Raw genomic sequence first — 15,455 nt, 5'->3', positions numbered from 1 at the left:
CTCCAGTTGTCCTGGTTGGAGATACATGGCTCTATACAGCAATTCCCTCCCTGTACTGCTTACCAGACAATGTCAATTCCATTTGCCAGTGAACAGCTGAGCGGTAGTGGAGACAAAGAGCCACTGCTAGTGCCCTGCCAGGTGGTCCACGCTCAGCACTGCTTTGGGCAGAGGACTTAGGGCAACTCTGAGTCAATTGTGGCACTGGATGTAGGAGGAGGGGAAAGCCAGCCCCAAAGAGAGGCCCAAGAAAGGAGGAGATTGAACAGAGGGAGATATTTAGAGGGGAGAAGGAAAACAGGGAAAAGGGTGCGGAAAAAATACTGACAGACATAGGATAAAAGCAAACTGCTATGTAAAGGGGGAGAAGGAATAAAAACAAAGGCGTAAGAATGTTAACACTATATTTTGAGAAACGCTTGCTTATATAATGAAATATAATGATAAATGCATTAATAATTCTATTTAAGTACATACACAGTCTGATCCTGCAACCATTTATGCAAATGGCAAAGCTTCCATTGACTTCAGCAATGCAGGAGTGGTGGATAGTTTAGGAGTCCCACTGGTTTTAAAGATTCGGTGTGTTCCAGAGTTAGCACCTATCTCTAACTTGGGGAATCCTCTTCAATGTGGTCCAGTATTTTCAACTGGTTGAACTTTTGAAAGGACACTGTTTATTCACAATATGATTTGCACAATAGCCAAACGCATTTTCATTATAGTTTAATTACAGTAAGTAACAGTCCTCTGGGATGTCTGGGACATTGTTATATTTTCTTATGTTTTAAACCAGTCTGGTTTGATCCATCTCTAATTAAAAAAAAAAAGTCCTTGGCAACATCTTGTATCTTGTGCTTAAGCATTCTTTTATTAGACTTGAGAAACTATGATTAAGAGCTATTTTAAATCTAGTACTGCTGAAATTTGAACGATCAAGCTTTTGGTTCATTTAAAGCACATAATGAAGCCTTTGATAGCATTTACAATATGCACAGTAGAGTCATCAGAAATAATTGTTTGCCACATTTACTGTATCATTACAAGAAGGACAGACAATGGCAAACTATCCCAAGCCTTGATATACAAAAACAAGCAAATCTGTGTTTGACAAATACATCGGGTCTTATTCTCAGGGCATTTTATAGGTAAAATATTTGAAAGGACTATTTTGCAAGATGCACATAAAGGATCAGGGGCACTTTTCTAGTAATTTCCACAGGACAGAAGTGGCTGCTCATTAGTGAACATCAATTTTTGGCTCACAATGGAAGCCTACAGTATAGGATGACCTGCTTTATTTGCTCATTTATTCAGTGTGAAGCAATGCTGAAAATATTTCAGTTGGGAGGCTCTTTCTCACTCTCTTTACTTGATTTAAAATTCTTTAATGGGAATTTCAGTTCTCTGCACATGCTACGTGCAGACCGACACACCATAGCAGGTATGCGTGCAAGTTTTAAAAAAGATGAGTGAAGAATATAGACCCGGAGTCTCATTTACACATAGTTCCCTTTACAAGCTTTGCCAATGTAAAGGTGCATTTAAGTGGGGAAAAAATATATTTACACCCACGCTAAGCCTACTTTAGGCTATCAGAGTAGCATAAAGGCTCCTTTGTGTAAATGAGAATCAGACCCATAGAATCCATCAACCAGATCCTCAGCTGATGTAAAATTAGACCAGCTGAGGATCTGGCCATGTGTCAAATTAAACAAAGGCATTCTTGAACTACCTGTTGATGTGACCTACTTTTACCATAACTTAAGACTCAGTCTTCCCTTCCTGAAAATAGAAGGTGGCACAGGGAACAGAACACCACACAGACACTGTGGACAAGTTAATGGGCATCCATGGTTGCAGACAGCCACAATTAAATTTGGGTGCTTCAGTACATTTCTAATTAAGTCCAATTAACATTTGTTCTTTACTTGTTAATTTTACATACCTCACCGATGTTCCAACCCTAGTTTCCTCCAGTAATCTATCCAAGCACATCCTAATGACTCTGCCTTTCAGTCCTTTATGAGTATACTGACATAAACAATGTACAAATGCAATTAGACTGGCTCTGCACGCAGGGCCTGCTCCCAGTCCCATTGAAGTTGGTGGGAGTTTGGGCACTTATTTCCATGAGGGCAGGATCAGGCCTTCTCTACATAGGCCGTTCTAAATGCAAACTCTAAGCTTCTGCCTGGGTGTGAACTGCTCACATCTCTTCGTCTCTGGAAAGTGCCCGCCACTGTGGTGTAGGAGGGCCATCTATGTAGAAATGAGCTCAAAGCGCAAAAGTGAGATCACTCTCGCATTCAGGGGATGCTTTGGAAAGGAGGTTTCCAGGCAAATCATTATATAGAAAAGGGCCATTGCAAAGTGCAGATAGGATTCGTGTTCAGATATTGAAGACTCTCGGGCTGTTCTGATCCAGGGTTTTAGTTCAGGCCAATTTACAACTAAACTAACCTCTCTTGTCCTTAGTCTATGTTTTTTCTATAGTACTGATGCCCTTTTCTGCAGTTTGGTGCTGAGTACCATGAATTGTCTGATTGCTTTCTTACAAAGACTACCTTTTAAAATAGCTATAATAACTGAATAGGATCAATCCGCTCCTCTGCCATCCATTAACCCAGATCATCCCATCCACTGGCAATCACACACAGCCCTCCTTTGTTGCACCTGAGCTTTCTTATTTTCATCAAAGAGCCCTAGCTTTTCCTGCCCACAGTCTCAACAGTAGTGAATATGCTGGGAATCCCAAATGGATTATCTCTATGGGCAGGCACAAGACCCTCAATCCTTTATTACTGCATTTTTCCAAAGTCGATGGGAAAGAATGTGTGCTTGGGGCTTATGAGGGTGTTCTCTCAGTACAGCCTATGGCTATCTGTCTCAATTCCTGCAAGTGAGGGAAGTCCCAGATCTGGGTCTTTTAGGGCCCCTTTTATGCTGCTCTGGCCCTTTTACCTGGTGTAAAGGGGCCAGAGCAGGGATGAGAATTTCACTCAGAGGTCCTAACCTTTTTACTTATTCTGTATTAAATCAGCAGTAACTCCACTGAACACAATGGACCTACAACCAGGGTAAAAGTGGTGTAAGAGAGGAGAATCAGGCCCCAATTTTCCCAGTGCCTAATATTTTGTAGATACCTCCAAAACAGTAACCAGCATTCAAAGAAACAAAACTAATTCAACATAATAATGTTGCTGTGTTTGCAGAGTTGCTCTCTGGGGAGCTGGCGTAGGTTACTCACTTGGTATTCAGTTTGTTTGAGTCTAAACATAATGGAAGGGTAGGGGGAGAGGGAGCTAAACCGTCCAAGATAACATTCCAGTGCTGTGTGTGTTTACAGGTTCAGAAGGGTCAAATCAATTGAAGCTCAGTCAGAACATGATGAGGATATCTCTTCAGCTGTCCACGATCAACGTGGAACTGTCCAGAGATAGAAACGCCCAAAGAATAACACTGTGTCAGTGCTGAGGAAACCAGTGATTGTACTGAACAATATCAATATCCCACTGTGCCTTCCTTGGCAACCTCTGCCCAGACTAATTTAAGACAAACACAAATCTGCAGCGCAGATTGCAGGATCAGTCATTTTGAGCAGGTGTTCCACACTGAGAAGCTAACCTCTAAAGCTTCAAGGCATGACTCCCATTGATTTGAACGGACCTCCCACAGCAAACGTTCTGCACACCACTGCTTATGGCACCTGTTTCGTTCCACCCAGAATGAGACTTGTGGAGAAGGAGGGCCAGAAGCTCGGCTGATGTACACCAGCATGGCTCCCCTGAAGCCATGGACCTTTGGCCCTGAATCTGACAGAGGAGATTCAGACTCTAGAGAAAATGAGACTAGAGGTGACAACTCAGGTTTGGTATAAATATGCTGGGGGAAATGATTTGTACTGTTGGGACTGCTCTGCCTTTTCCGACCTTCACTGAATAACTTTTTTGAGGATTCTACCCAATACATCTAATGCTGGCTAGCTAGCAAATAAAAGATAAAGTACGTAGCTGTATATGAGCTGTGGCTGATCTAGCTATAGGATATTAACACACATTCATTACTTTACTTCCCTCTGTTTTTATTCTCATTTTATTCTCTCCATTCATTTGCATTCTCTGCGAGCCCATTAGTTTTGGATGAGCTTTAAAAACAACCTTTTCTCTTATCCCCAGATGGGTCTTTCCTTGTCTAGTATTTTGGGGGGGACAAAATCCCACCAGAAATTTGAAAAATATATAAGAAAAAGTTATTTAGTAGCAAATGAGTTAATTTGAGCAGAGTAGGGGAAAAACAGGGACATTTTAATTACACTATTTGTCCCCCTCGATTCCATAAAGACAAACTTGTTGAGCAATGTTAGAACAATTTTTAAAAATCCCATTCTTTAATTTTCCATCAGGAAACTATGGAAACAGGCTTAAATGTAGCCATCCTGTTGCCCACATAATTGACAAAGGTGAAGTTACTTAAGTTCATTGCATCATTAATCACATAGTATCAATGTATCTGCATGATCTTAAAAAAATACACAGAATCCAAGGACTACACTGCAATACGTTTTAGATTTCAACTATAGAAATACTGAGGGAACAAAGATTTAAAGAAATAGCCACATTTTCAAGTGGTTTCCACTAATGTACCTTTATGCCGCGATCCTGCAAAAACGTAAGCATGTGTTTAATGTCACACTGTGAGTAGTTCCACTGATTTCAATGGCATTACTCACATTGGGTAAAGTTAATCATATGCAGAAATCTTTGCAGAAATTGGGCTCAGACTATAAGTTCTTGGAGGGAGGGACTGTTTTTTTATTATATGTATGGAGGCTCCTACCGAAATGGGGCCCTGATCCCTGATTGGGGCTATAGTAACCGCTGTAGTACAAATAATTGTGGGTTTATCAAGTGGAGTGTGCAAATCTTCACATCTGTGCATATAAACAGGCACTGGCAGATCTAACTACACAAAGTTGGCACTAAGAGCACTTGGGTACCTAAAGTTAGGCAGTTAAATCCAGAGAAGGGGAACACCTGTAGCTTCCACGGGAGAGATGCCAGTGGTCACCATCTTTGAAAATCAGGCCAATTTTACGTAGACGGCAAACTCTGGAGCTCAGTACCTAACCTTATACATCTGAAGTCTGAAAATTTTTCTGTACTGCAGTTTCCAAACTAAATATAGTAATTCTGACCTACCTCACAGAGAGGTTTTGACTAGGGCTGTCGATTAATCACAGTTAACTCACATTATTAACTCAAAAAAAAAATCATGATTAAAAAAATAATCACGATTAATTGCAGTTTTAATCACACTGTTAAACAAGAGAATACCAATTGAAATTTATGAAATATTTTGGATTTTTTTCTACATTTTCATATATATTGTATTCTGTGTTGTAATTGAAATCAAAGTGTACATTATTTTTGATTACAAATATTTGCACTGTAAAATGATAAACAAAAGAAAAAAGTATTTTTCAATTCACCTCATACAAGTACTGCAGTGCAATCTGTTTGTGGTGAAAGTGCAACTTACAAATGTAGATTTTTTGTTGTTACATAACTGCACTCAAAAACAAAACAATGTAAAACTTCAGCGCCTATGAGTCCACTCAGTCCTACTTCTTGTTCAGCCAATCGCTAAGACAAACAAGTTTGTTTATATTTACAGGAGATAATGCTGCCCTCTTCTTATTTACAATGTCCCCAGAAAGTGAGAACAGGCATTCGCATGGCACTTTTGTAGCTGGAATTGCAAGGTCTTTATGTGCCAGATAAGCTAAACATTTATATGCCACTTCGTGCTTCGGCCACCATTCCAGAGGACATGCTCCCATGTTGATGATGCTCGTTAAAAAATAACGCGTTAATTAAATTTGTGACTGAACTCTTTGGGGGACAATTGTATGTCCCCTGCTCTATTTTACCCGCATTTTGAATATATTTCATGTTATAGTAGTCTCGGATGATGACCCAACACATGTTGTTCGTTTTAAGAACACTTTCACTGCAGATCTGACAAAATGCAAAGAAGGTACAATGTGAGATTTCTAAACATAGCTACAGCACTCGACCCAAGGTTTAAGAATCTGAAGTGCCTTCCAAAATCTGAGAGGGACAAGGTGTGGAGCATGCTTTCAGAAGTCTTAAAAGAGCAACATTCCAATGCAGAAATGGCAGAATCTGAACCACCAAAAATGAAAATTAACCTTCTGCTGGTGGCATCTGACTCAGATAATGAAAATGAACCTGCGTCGGTCCTCACTGCTTTGGATTGTTATCGAGCAGAACCCATCATCAGCATGGACACATGTCCCCTGGAATGGTAGTTGAAGCATGAAAGGGACACATGAATCTTTAGCGCATCTGGCATGTAAATATCTTGCGACACTGGCTACAACAGTGCCATGAAAACACCTGTTCTCACTTTCAGGTGACATTCTAAACAAGTAGTGGGCAGCATTATCTCCTGCAAATGTAAACACACTTGTTTGTCTGAGCAATTGGCAGAACAAGAAGTAGGACTGAGTGGACTTGCAGGCTCTAAAGTTTTACATTGTTTAATTTTTGAATGCAGTTTTCTTACATAATTCTACATTTGTAAGTTCAACTTTCACTATAAAGAGATTGCACTACAGTACTTGTATTAGGTGAATTGAAAAAAATACTATTTTGTTTTGTTTTTACAGTGCAATTACTTGTAATCAAAAATAAATATAAAGTGAGCACTGTACACTTTGTATTCTGTGTTGTAATTGAAATCAATATATTTGAAAATGTAGAAAACATCCAAAACTATTTAAATAAATGGTATTCTATTATTGTTTAACAATGCAATTAATCGCGATTAATTTTTTTAATCGCTTGACAACCCTAGTTTTGACAACTGAATGTTTAGTGTTTTGTCATGTGCTATACACATCCTAAAACTCACCAGGAATGCATATTCGATTCTCCCCTGACAGGGGATATAACAACTTCCAGAATCCCAGCCTTTCTGGACAATTGTCCCTTGCAATGTCAGCTGGGATTCTCATGCTGCAGAAGGGAAAGTGGGGAGAAGTGGACTTCAAAATTCCATGCACACACTTAACATAAACTGTTATTATTTTATCTCACTTGTATTTTGGTAGGACCTACAATATGCTATGCACTGTCTAAACACAGAGTATGACATATGGCCTGCCCAAAAGAGCTCACAATTTGAGAAGACAAGCAAAAGTCATAGAGCAGGAAGAAGCATAAAACTTACAATCAACACTGCTTCCCTCCCTTCCAAACATCAATAATCCCCAAAGGTCTCTTGGCCTACCAATTAACACTTAGCTACTTTTTAAATAGATAGCACACCAATGTGGGTTTTAAAGGCCTAAAAAGAGGAAAGGGTCATGGCCTTATGGATCAGCTCAAGGAGAGTGCCCATGTGTTATGGGGCAGCATAGGAAAGACACTAAGGACAAAATTCAGGAAAGCATCTCTTGTCAAGAAAGTACTGAAACACATGCATGAATTTAAGCACAGCCGTAAGTCCCAGTGAAAGTCAGTGGGACAGAACACATGCTTACGCGCATTCCTGAACTGGGGCCTGTCACAAGCTGGCTGGCCCTTAAGGGTTCAGCCTGTGACAGTTCACCCACCTCACTCCCGAACCCCATACAGAGCTTCTCCTGAACAGCTGGAGATGAGGAGGCTCATCTTAATTATTAGACCCCGCTGGCGGAAAGCTAGGGATACTCATGAAGAGTTGGGTGAGCCTAGCTGGGGAGAGGAGCTGGATTGTTCCCCCTCTCTGAGAAGCAGCCCTGCAAGCTGGCTGAGAAAGGAGAGAAAAGGAGACAGGGTGAGCTGGAAGCCTGACGGGAGGCAGGAACCCTGAGGAGCAGCAGACTGTCTGAACCCCTGAGTGGGAGGAGGAATGTGCCAGCCCCTGGGCAGTGGGTTGTTAGAGGCACAAGAGCTGGGACTAGGCCTGGGGACAAAGTATAGCAGTCAAGGCCCACCTGTGAGCAAAGGCAGCCTGCTGAGCAGCGGGGCTGAAGATTCAATTGTTTTGAGTATTTCTGTTGGACTTTGATACAGGTCTCTATGGCCCTGGAAGGGGTAGGGCTTTATAAAGTGGTCTGGCCACACAGCCAGGTGGCAAAAGGACAGTGGGAGAAACTGAGGCAAAAGCTGCTGCAATGCTAGAGCCAGCCCAGAGGGGGTGTATTGGGGCAGCAACTTTGCCACAGGACCAAGGACTTGTGGAAGATGCAGACAATCAAGGATGCCACTCGCATCACTTGTGATGCATCGGGAGTGGGAGGCAACACACTAAAAGCTCAGTTTGGAGCTATTGTAAGTACCCACAGAGGGCAGTAAAGGGGCATAATCTACCTCCTTACTCCCCTGCCCAGGCTACCTGCATTGCTAGTCTTTGTGCAAGGGAGAGAGCAGTTGCCACAGGGCCACTAATCACTCTCCTGGGCAGGAGGGTGGCGAGTGTGTGAAGACATGGCTCTGCCTTTCCAATGCACCAGGCAGTGCAACTGAGCTGGCACAGAGGGGGAAGTAAGCTGTGCCAGGTTACTCCTCCCTGGAGCAAGGGGCCCCCAGTTATTTAGGTGTCTATGTCTTTATCTGACGACTAACTTTCACCATGTATTTCAAAGGGAGTAAGTAGTATGTGAAGTATTAAAAATGGAGCATCTATATTTTTATTTGTTATGAGGGCTAAAAGAGGAAAGGGGAGTATTAAAAGAGAATCGCAACAAAACGATTTTGAAGGCACATTTGAAACAGATCTGGAGACAAACTTGAAATAGAGCCAATGATTGATATTTAATTTGTTGCTTTTATCCTTTGATCACATGTTAAAGCTCATTTCTACTCATCTCATTAACTGAGTCTTCAGTGGTTTAGAAGTTATTAAATTTTATTTCTAATTATATGATCTACTATATAGTAGTGCAGTTCTGTGTTTGTGAAGAGAGAGAGATGTTTCACAGGCACAGAACATCACTCTGATTCCCGAGCAAGAAGAACCAAATCTTGTATCAATTCCACCCTATATTTTAAATAAAAATATGAAAAAATGTTTAAACTTTTAGGTCAAATAAAAGGATCCAATGTCATAGTCTATATGGCTTTCACCAGGGACTCTTCAGTGAAAAGGCCATTGTAATTTCTTTTAACCTACACCTTACCTACAAGTAAAAAGATCAAATTTAATCATTGTTTTGAAAGTGGTACTTCTTATGTAACAAATATAGGAAATACTGTTGGTGAAATGGAGAACTGCAACTTTTCCTTACTAAAGCACATGTAGAGATTTCTGGTGCCACCTATTGGTGAGAATAGTACAGCAAATGATTCTCATTTGCATAATCTTAAAGAAAGGTACAATCGGGGTGAAAGTAAAATTGAACTCTTACTGGTACGTGAGCCGACTCTGCCCCCCCCCCCCGGAAGGGGAGGGGCCTTGGGAAGAAGGGGCGGGGCTGGGGGTCAGCATCCCCCAGCCAACCCATCCGCGCTGCCTGACCTGAGCCACCTGGGGCTCTAGCGGCAATTTAAAGGTAATTGGCAGTAATTGCTTAGCATCTTGAAGGATTGCACCCTTCATTAGTAGTTATTATTCTATTGTTTGTGTCAAGGATTTTTAGTTAAGAATCTGTTAGACTTTATGAGTTAGGCCATGTTTTGGCAAAATGAGTCAGTGTTCAAACTAGTCATAAAAGAAAACAAAGCTCGGGAAGGGGATTTGAATACAAAAGATTCGCTGAGCTTCAATATCACCCGAGTCTTTATGATGGTGTTAGGTTTTACACTGCTAACGTACAATGAGGTAAGAGCTGGGCATGTGTGGATTTATGATATTTCGATCTACTGGAGTATCAGAAGGTATATTTGCCTTTGTTCTTTTAGAATCCAAAATATCCTGAAGATTATTCCTTTGGAATTTCAAGAAGAAAGGGGAACTCATCTGTTGTAATAGGAATTTATAAGAGAAGCCTTGCAGAGAACATATTGTAGAGTACATTTGCTTTCTAAATACTATCTCCTGTGAACATTGCATGCATGATTAGAAGTGTACTATATACAGCACTAATAGTTTGTACCATCAGCTCTACCTACAACTGTAAACAGGGGCGGCTCCAGGCACCAGCGCAGCAAGCGCGTGCCTGGGGCGGCAAGCCGCGGGGGGCGGCCTGCCCATCGCTGTGAGGGCGGCAGTCACGCAGCCTTTGGCAGCATGCCTGCAGGAGGTCCGCCAGTCCCGCGGTTTCGGCGGCAATTCAGCAGCCGCAGGACTGGCAGATCACAGAAACGCCGCCGAAGGCCACCTGACTGCCGTGCTTGGGGTGGCAAAAAACAGAGAGCCACCCCTGACTGTAAAGTAATGATGCAGAAGGTGCCACTTCTGGCATATTTTGCATAAGAAATTGCATTTTGCCCAGATGTGTTAAAATTCAAAAGACAGCGATAAAAAATCATACAAGCTCTGCTGATTTCTCTACTGTAATTGCAAGCTTTAGAACTGTAAAAAAAGAAGGTTTTGATCACGTGGGGGCGGAACAGGTAAACAAACTGTCCTACCTTGCTTTGGAATGATTTTGTCTACAAGGATGCCATATCCATGTAATTGTAGGCTGAGGAATACCATAAACAGTGCAAGTCAGCACTTGCTTGCTGCCCAGTAGGTAGAGATTGGGATCAGGAAATGACGACACTGCTTTTTCATAAATCTGGGGTTTCACTGTAAAATGCGTAAATAGAACAGAAGTCAGAAGGAGCTGAGTTTCTACTGCACTCTGTCATCATGTAAGTAAAATCATCCTGCAGAGTGGGAAGTTAAGAAACTGAACCCCCCTTGGGAACTGAAACAACACCAATGGGGAAAAGTACAGTGAGATGTGTAGGCATTAAAAATACTTAAGTAATGCAAAAAAAATGTAACTGTGGAGGGCAGACCCCAACCTGGTATAGATCAATGCAGTTCCATTGGCTTCAGTCTAGCTCTGCCAATCTACACCAGGAGCTTGATCTTACTTCCAACAAGTCAACGGGAAATTTTCCATTGACTTGACTAACACAGGATCAAGCCCTAGCTGAGAATCTGGCGCTTCAATGAGTTTAATAACTAAGTAGATACCATCCTGCAAACTTACCATTTACAATGAGTGTGACTGTTAGGTTCTTATACAAGTTCCACTGTCGTATACTCAGTGTTATAGTATAATTCCCTGCATCCTCTTCAGCAACATCTCTGATGATTAATGAATAGTCTTTAACCACATAGCGGGCACACTTTTCAGCAGCGGGTAACCCATCTTTTAACCTGTTAAAAGAACATTATAACGTATTATTATGAAAATGGTGTTTTTCAGAGTAACTATGCTAGAATGGGAACATCCTCATGTTGAAATGTTTTAAGCTATGAGCATCTATGGCAGACCAAGTTTGCACTTTAATGGTCAGAGGAAATCACATGGAAAACAGCATTTTGAGAAATAATGTTGCTTAAGTAGCCTATATTCCTTCATCTTGTGTCTCTTCTCTTGACCTTTTGACTAGGCTTAAGTATAGTATCTGTTTAATGTCTGGTATATGCTCGATCAGTGGCATATCCATCACTTGCAGGGACTAGAGCTCTCTAGATTTAGGCCCAGATCTGTTAGGGTATTTAAGCATTGCTGCCCTCAGTGTCACAACCCCAAACTGAGCCAAAATCCCATTTTCAAAAGGGATTTAGGCACTTAGGAGTCTAAATCCCATATGCAGATGGAATTTAGACTCCTAAGTGACTGAGGCTAGGTCTACACTGCAGCGGGGGTCCGACCTAAGATACGCAACTTCAGCTACGTGAATACCGTAGCTGAAGTTGCGTATTTTAGGTCGGCGTACCTAGCGGTGAGGACGTGGGAAAGTCGACCGCTGCCGCGCTGCCGCCGACTCCGCTGCCGCCTCCTGCCGAGGTGGATTTCCGGAGTCGACGGCAGAGCGATCAGGGATCGATTTTACCGCGTCTTCACTAGACGCGGTAAGTCGATCCCCGAAAAACCGATTGCTACCCGCCAGATCGGCGGGTAGTGAAGACAAAGCCTCAATCCCTTTTGAAAATGAGATTTAGGCTCCTGAATCAGTCAGGCATTGAAACACTCAGCACTACCTAAATAATTTTAAAATGTGGGCCTTTGTAAAATATTTATAAAGTACTTTGACAATGAAAATTCTATGTGTTAATATCAATATGATCTAACAGACCTCTCCAACTTTTAACTGGTCAAATCTATTTTTTAATATCTATGTTTGTATGAAAATGGAGAGTCCAAGCTCTCCAGCTGCTTATTCCCAATTTTATGTCATCAGGACCAATCCTTCACTCTTTACCCACATAAATAAAGTGAAGGTGAAGACAATAGAATACTCTTATGAGTAAGGGTTACTCTTATGAGTAAAAGCTGCATGACTCAGTCCCAAACCCTTTCTTTATGACATCATAAAACTTTCTTGAGTAAACAGCTGTGACATCACAAACATGACCGTGATTTCAGATGGGAAAAGAGCAACTGGATTGTGAAATTTTAAGAACCAGATATCCTGAATTCATGCAGATATCTTTAAAAACAATAGAAAGTAGAGTCATTTCTAAATAGAATATTGTTTTCAAAGTTTTATAGCTGGCATCAACAGTTCTTCCATAGCTTGATGTAGCTTGTAGTAAGATTGATGTATTATCAATAGAGTACAAATAATTTTTTCTATAATGGTGACTTAGTTCACTAAATTGTTGGACACACTACTAAGCTATCATGTTCTAAGAAACATTTAGGGTAAGGTCCTAAATGTCCATTGCCCAGTCTTTCCATGGGCAATGGAAATCTTATCTGTTTAGTGACTGTATGTTTAGGACTTTTGGTTTCCCTCTGCATTTCTGTTTCTATACGGACAGTCAAGAAATCAAACCACTAACTAGAAATGCAAAAGATTTAATAATGGCTTATACCAGTTTCATATATATATATTTTAATTTTCCATTTGGAGTGGCAAACGCAATGGGGGAGATTAAAACAAAACACAGTGTTTGAAGCAAAAATAAATTCTGGCTGAGAGTACTATGAACTCATGCTGTTCATGTATTTATGGATTGTTTTTCTAATCAGTCTTGTCACACACCCTTTGTTAAAGTGTAATGAATCAAGCCAAAGCTATTGCCATTTAAAATTATTTAAACAAAAAATAATGGAGATCATGAATAGATAACATTGTTTGATATAAAGGTGCTTGGACAAATTCAAAAAACTTCTTAAAAGATTTCTTAATATAGTGCATTTGAGCCAAAAAAACCCAAAAAACCCTCAAGCCACTAAATTAGGTATAGAAACTACAGTCCACCAGAAAACTAAGCCAACCAATAGTAATACTTTATAAGGCTGATTTTTTCAACCCAGTCATTAATTTTAATTAAAGTTTTTATTTCTTTCCAATATTCTCCCTGGCTGATCTGAAGAAAGATGGTCTTGTGGTCAAGACAGTGTCAGGAGAGCTGGATTCTAGTCCCACATCTGCCACAGATTTCCTGTGTGACTTTGGGCAAGTCGCCTCCCCTCTCTGTGCCTCCCCTTCTCCATGTGTAAAATGGGGATACTATTTTCCTAACTCATGGGTATGTTGTGAGGATTTAGGCCCAGCAAAGCATGTAATTAACTTTAACCTCGGGAGTAGCTTCACTGAAGTCAATGGGTCTACTTGTGTGCTTGAAGTTAAGCACACGCTCAGGTGCTTTGCTGGATCAGGGCCTAATTAATTAATATTTGTGAGTACTCTGAAATCCTCTGATGGAATGTGCAATAAAACTGCTAAATATTATAATCATTTATTTCCATATCAGGGTATCTTATTTCCATATTTTATGAGGAAATCAAATCATTAAACCTGAGCAAAGGTGTTAGTTTCCCACCCAAGAGGTAGTTCCTTTATCTATGTGGAAGTAACTGTAATCCTACCATACAACCTCTGGTGAGGGAAATGCTTTCACTTTCATTGACAGCCGATAGGATTTTCTGCCAGCTACAGCCTCAAGCACACTTTTCCTTCGGTGTTTCAAAGTAATAAATGTTTTATCTTAAAAAAAACAAAATACAACATAGTTAAGATACTGATTCTCAATCAGGCTTCATACTTATTACAGACAATAAGACATATGTTATGGTGACCTTTACAAGAAGGCATCTAACCGGGATCTCTGATCATTTGGGCATCCATGGATTCTGAGATCAAGGCTATGTCTACATGACGTAGCTTTTAGCGACACGGCTGTGCCGCTACAGCCGTGCTGCTAAAAGACACGCGGTGTAGCCACTGTTTGTCGGCTCTCCTGCAAACAAAAAACTTCCACCCCCAATGAGCGGCATTAGCATTGTCACACCAGCACTTGTCGTCAACAAAACTTTTGTCTTTCGGGGGAAGTGTTTTTTTAACACCTCTGAACGACAAAAGTTTTGTCTTTCACTTGCCAGTGTAGACAAAGCCCAAGACTGAGCTCTGAGTTACCAGAGATTTTCAGCAATCAATCTAGCCATTACAAAACCTAATGGATCAGCACAAACATTCAGAAATTTGAGCTTTGGTCCATGGCCCATAAACTTGGCTATATATTTCAAAGAAGAGTTTTCCAGGGGAAGGAATGTTCTATTTATCTTCATCAGAGATATAACAACAATAACAAGACAAAAAGACTCTGGATCAGTGGCTTACAATTGCTTTGTCAAACAAAGAAATTCTTCATAACTTCATTAGAATCATGTCTAATCTATTCACTTTGTACAATTACATTACTGTATATTGTTCCGTGTTTCAATCTCTATGATGAGTTAGTTTGCCTAACAAAGTAATGTATGGAATATTCTTTAACACTGGAAGAAGACTTTTTCTTCTAAAAACTGTAAAGTTTGGTTCAAAGGAAAACATATGACAGATCAGTGGGTTGTAGATGTCCTTTGAAAGTGCAGACATATCTATACTTAACTATGTTTTGAGTATCAAGGATAAGATTAAGAAAAATGCATGCAAGTCACAATTCAATATTTTAGTACCATCAATCAGATGTTACCTAGACTTCAAGAAGATTATTTGCTCAAATAAAGATTTTCAGGCTGGGCCCAAAGTGCTGATACCCTTCATTTTTTCTGTTCCTTTACAAAGTGCATTTCTACACCACCCTTCAGAACAGTGTCAGGAATGCATGTTTTACAGTCATAAAAAATAACTATGAGTTTCAAGCAAATCTTTGTAACCTAAATGTAAAAAATAGTTTCACCTTCTTTGAATATTGATAAAAACCTGCGTCCGAGCTGAGAAACCTAGCTGTTGAAAGCTCAGATCCTGAGGGTTTCAGGTTGATTTATTCTAATTTATAAAAATGTAGCTGTAGTTGTTCAACCTGTGCTCTGGACACCCAAATCAGTG

General features: G+C 40.5%; 1 protein-coding gene across 1 annotated transcript in view; it reads right to left on the bottom strand.

Moving 5' to 3' along the window:
* FLT1 (fms related receptor tyrosine kinase 1) overlaps positions 1–15,455 on the bottom strand; it is a 145,856-nt gene that overhangs the window by 86,374 nt on the left and 44,027 nt on the right. The window contains exons 8-10 of the mRNA XM_065397601.1: positions 13,994–14,111; positions 11,156–11,325; positions 10,584–10,743 (exon numbers count right to left, since the gene is read on the bottom strand). Of these exons, the coding sequence (XP_065253673.1) occupies positions 10,584–10,743; positions 11,156–11,325; positions 13,994–14,111 (448 nt within the window). The remainder of the gene's footprint in view (positions 1–10,583; positions 10,744–11,155; positions 11,326–13,993; positions 14,112–15,455) is intronic.

This window comes from Emys orbicularis, chromosome 1, assembly GCF_028017835.1.
Source record: "Emys orbicularis isolate rEmyOrb1 chromosome 1, rEmyOrb1.hap1, whole genome shotgun sequence".
Classification (NCBI taxonomy): domain Eukaryota; kingdom Metazoa; phylum Chordata; order Testudines; family Emydidae; genus Emys; species Emys orbicularis.
This window is presented reverse-complemented; position numbering and strand designations above follow the sequence as displayed.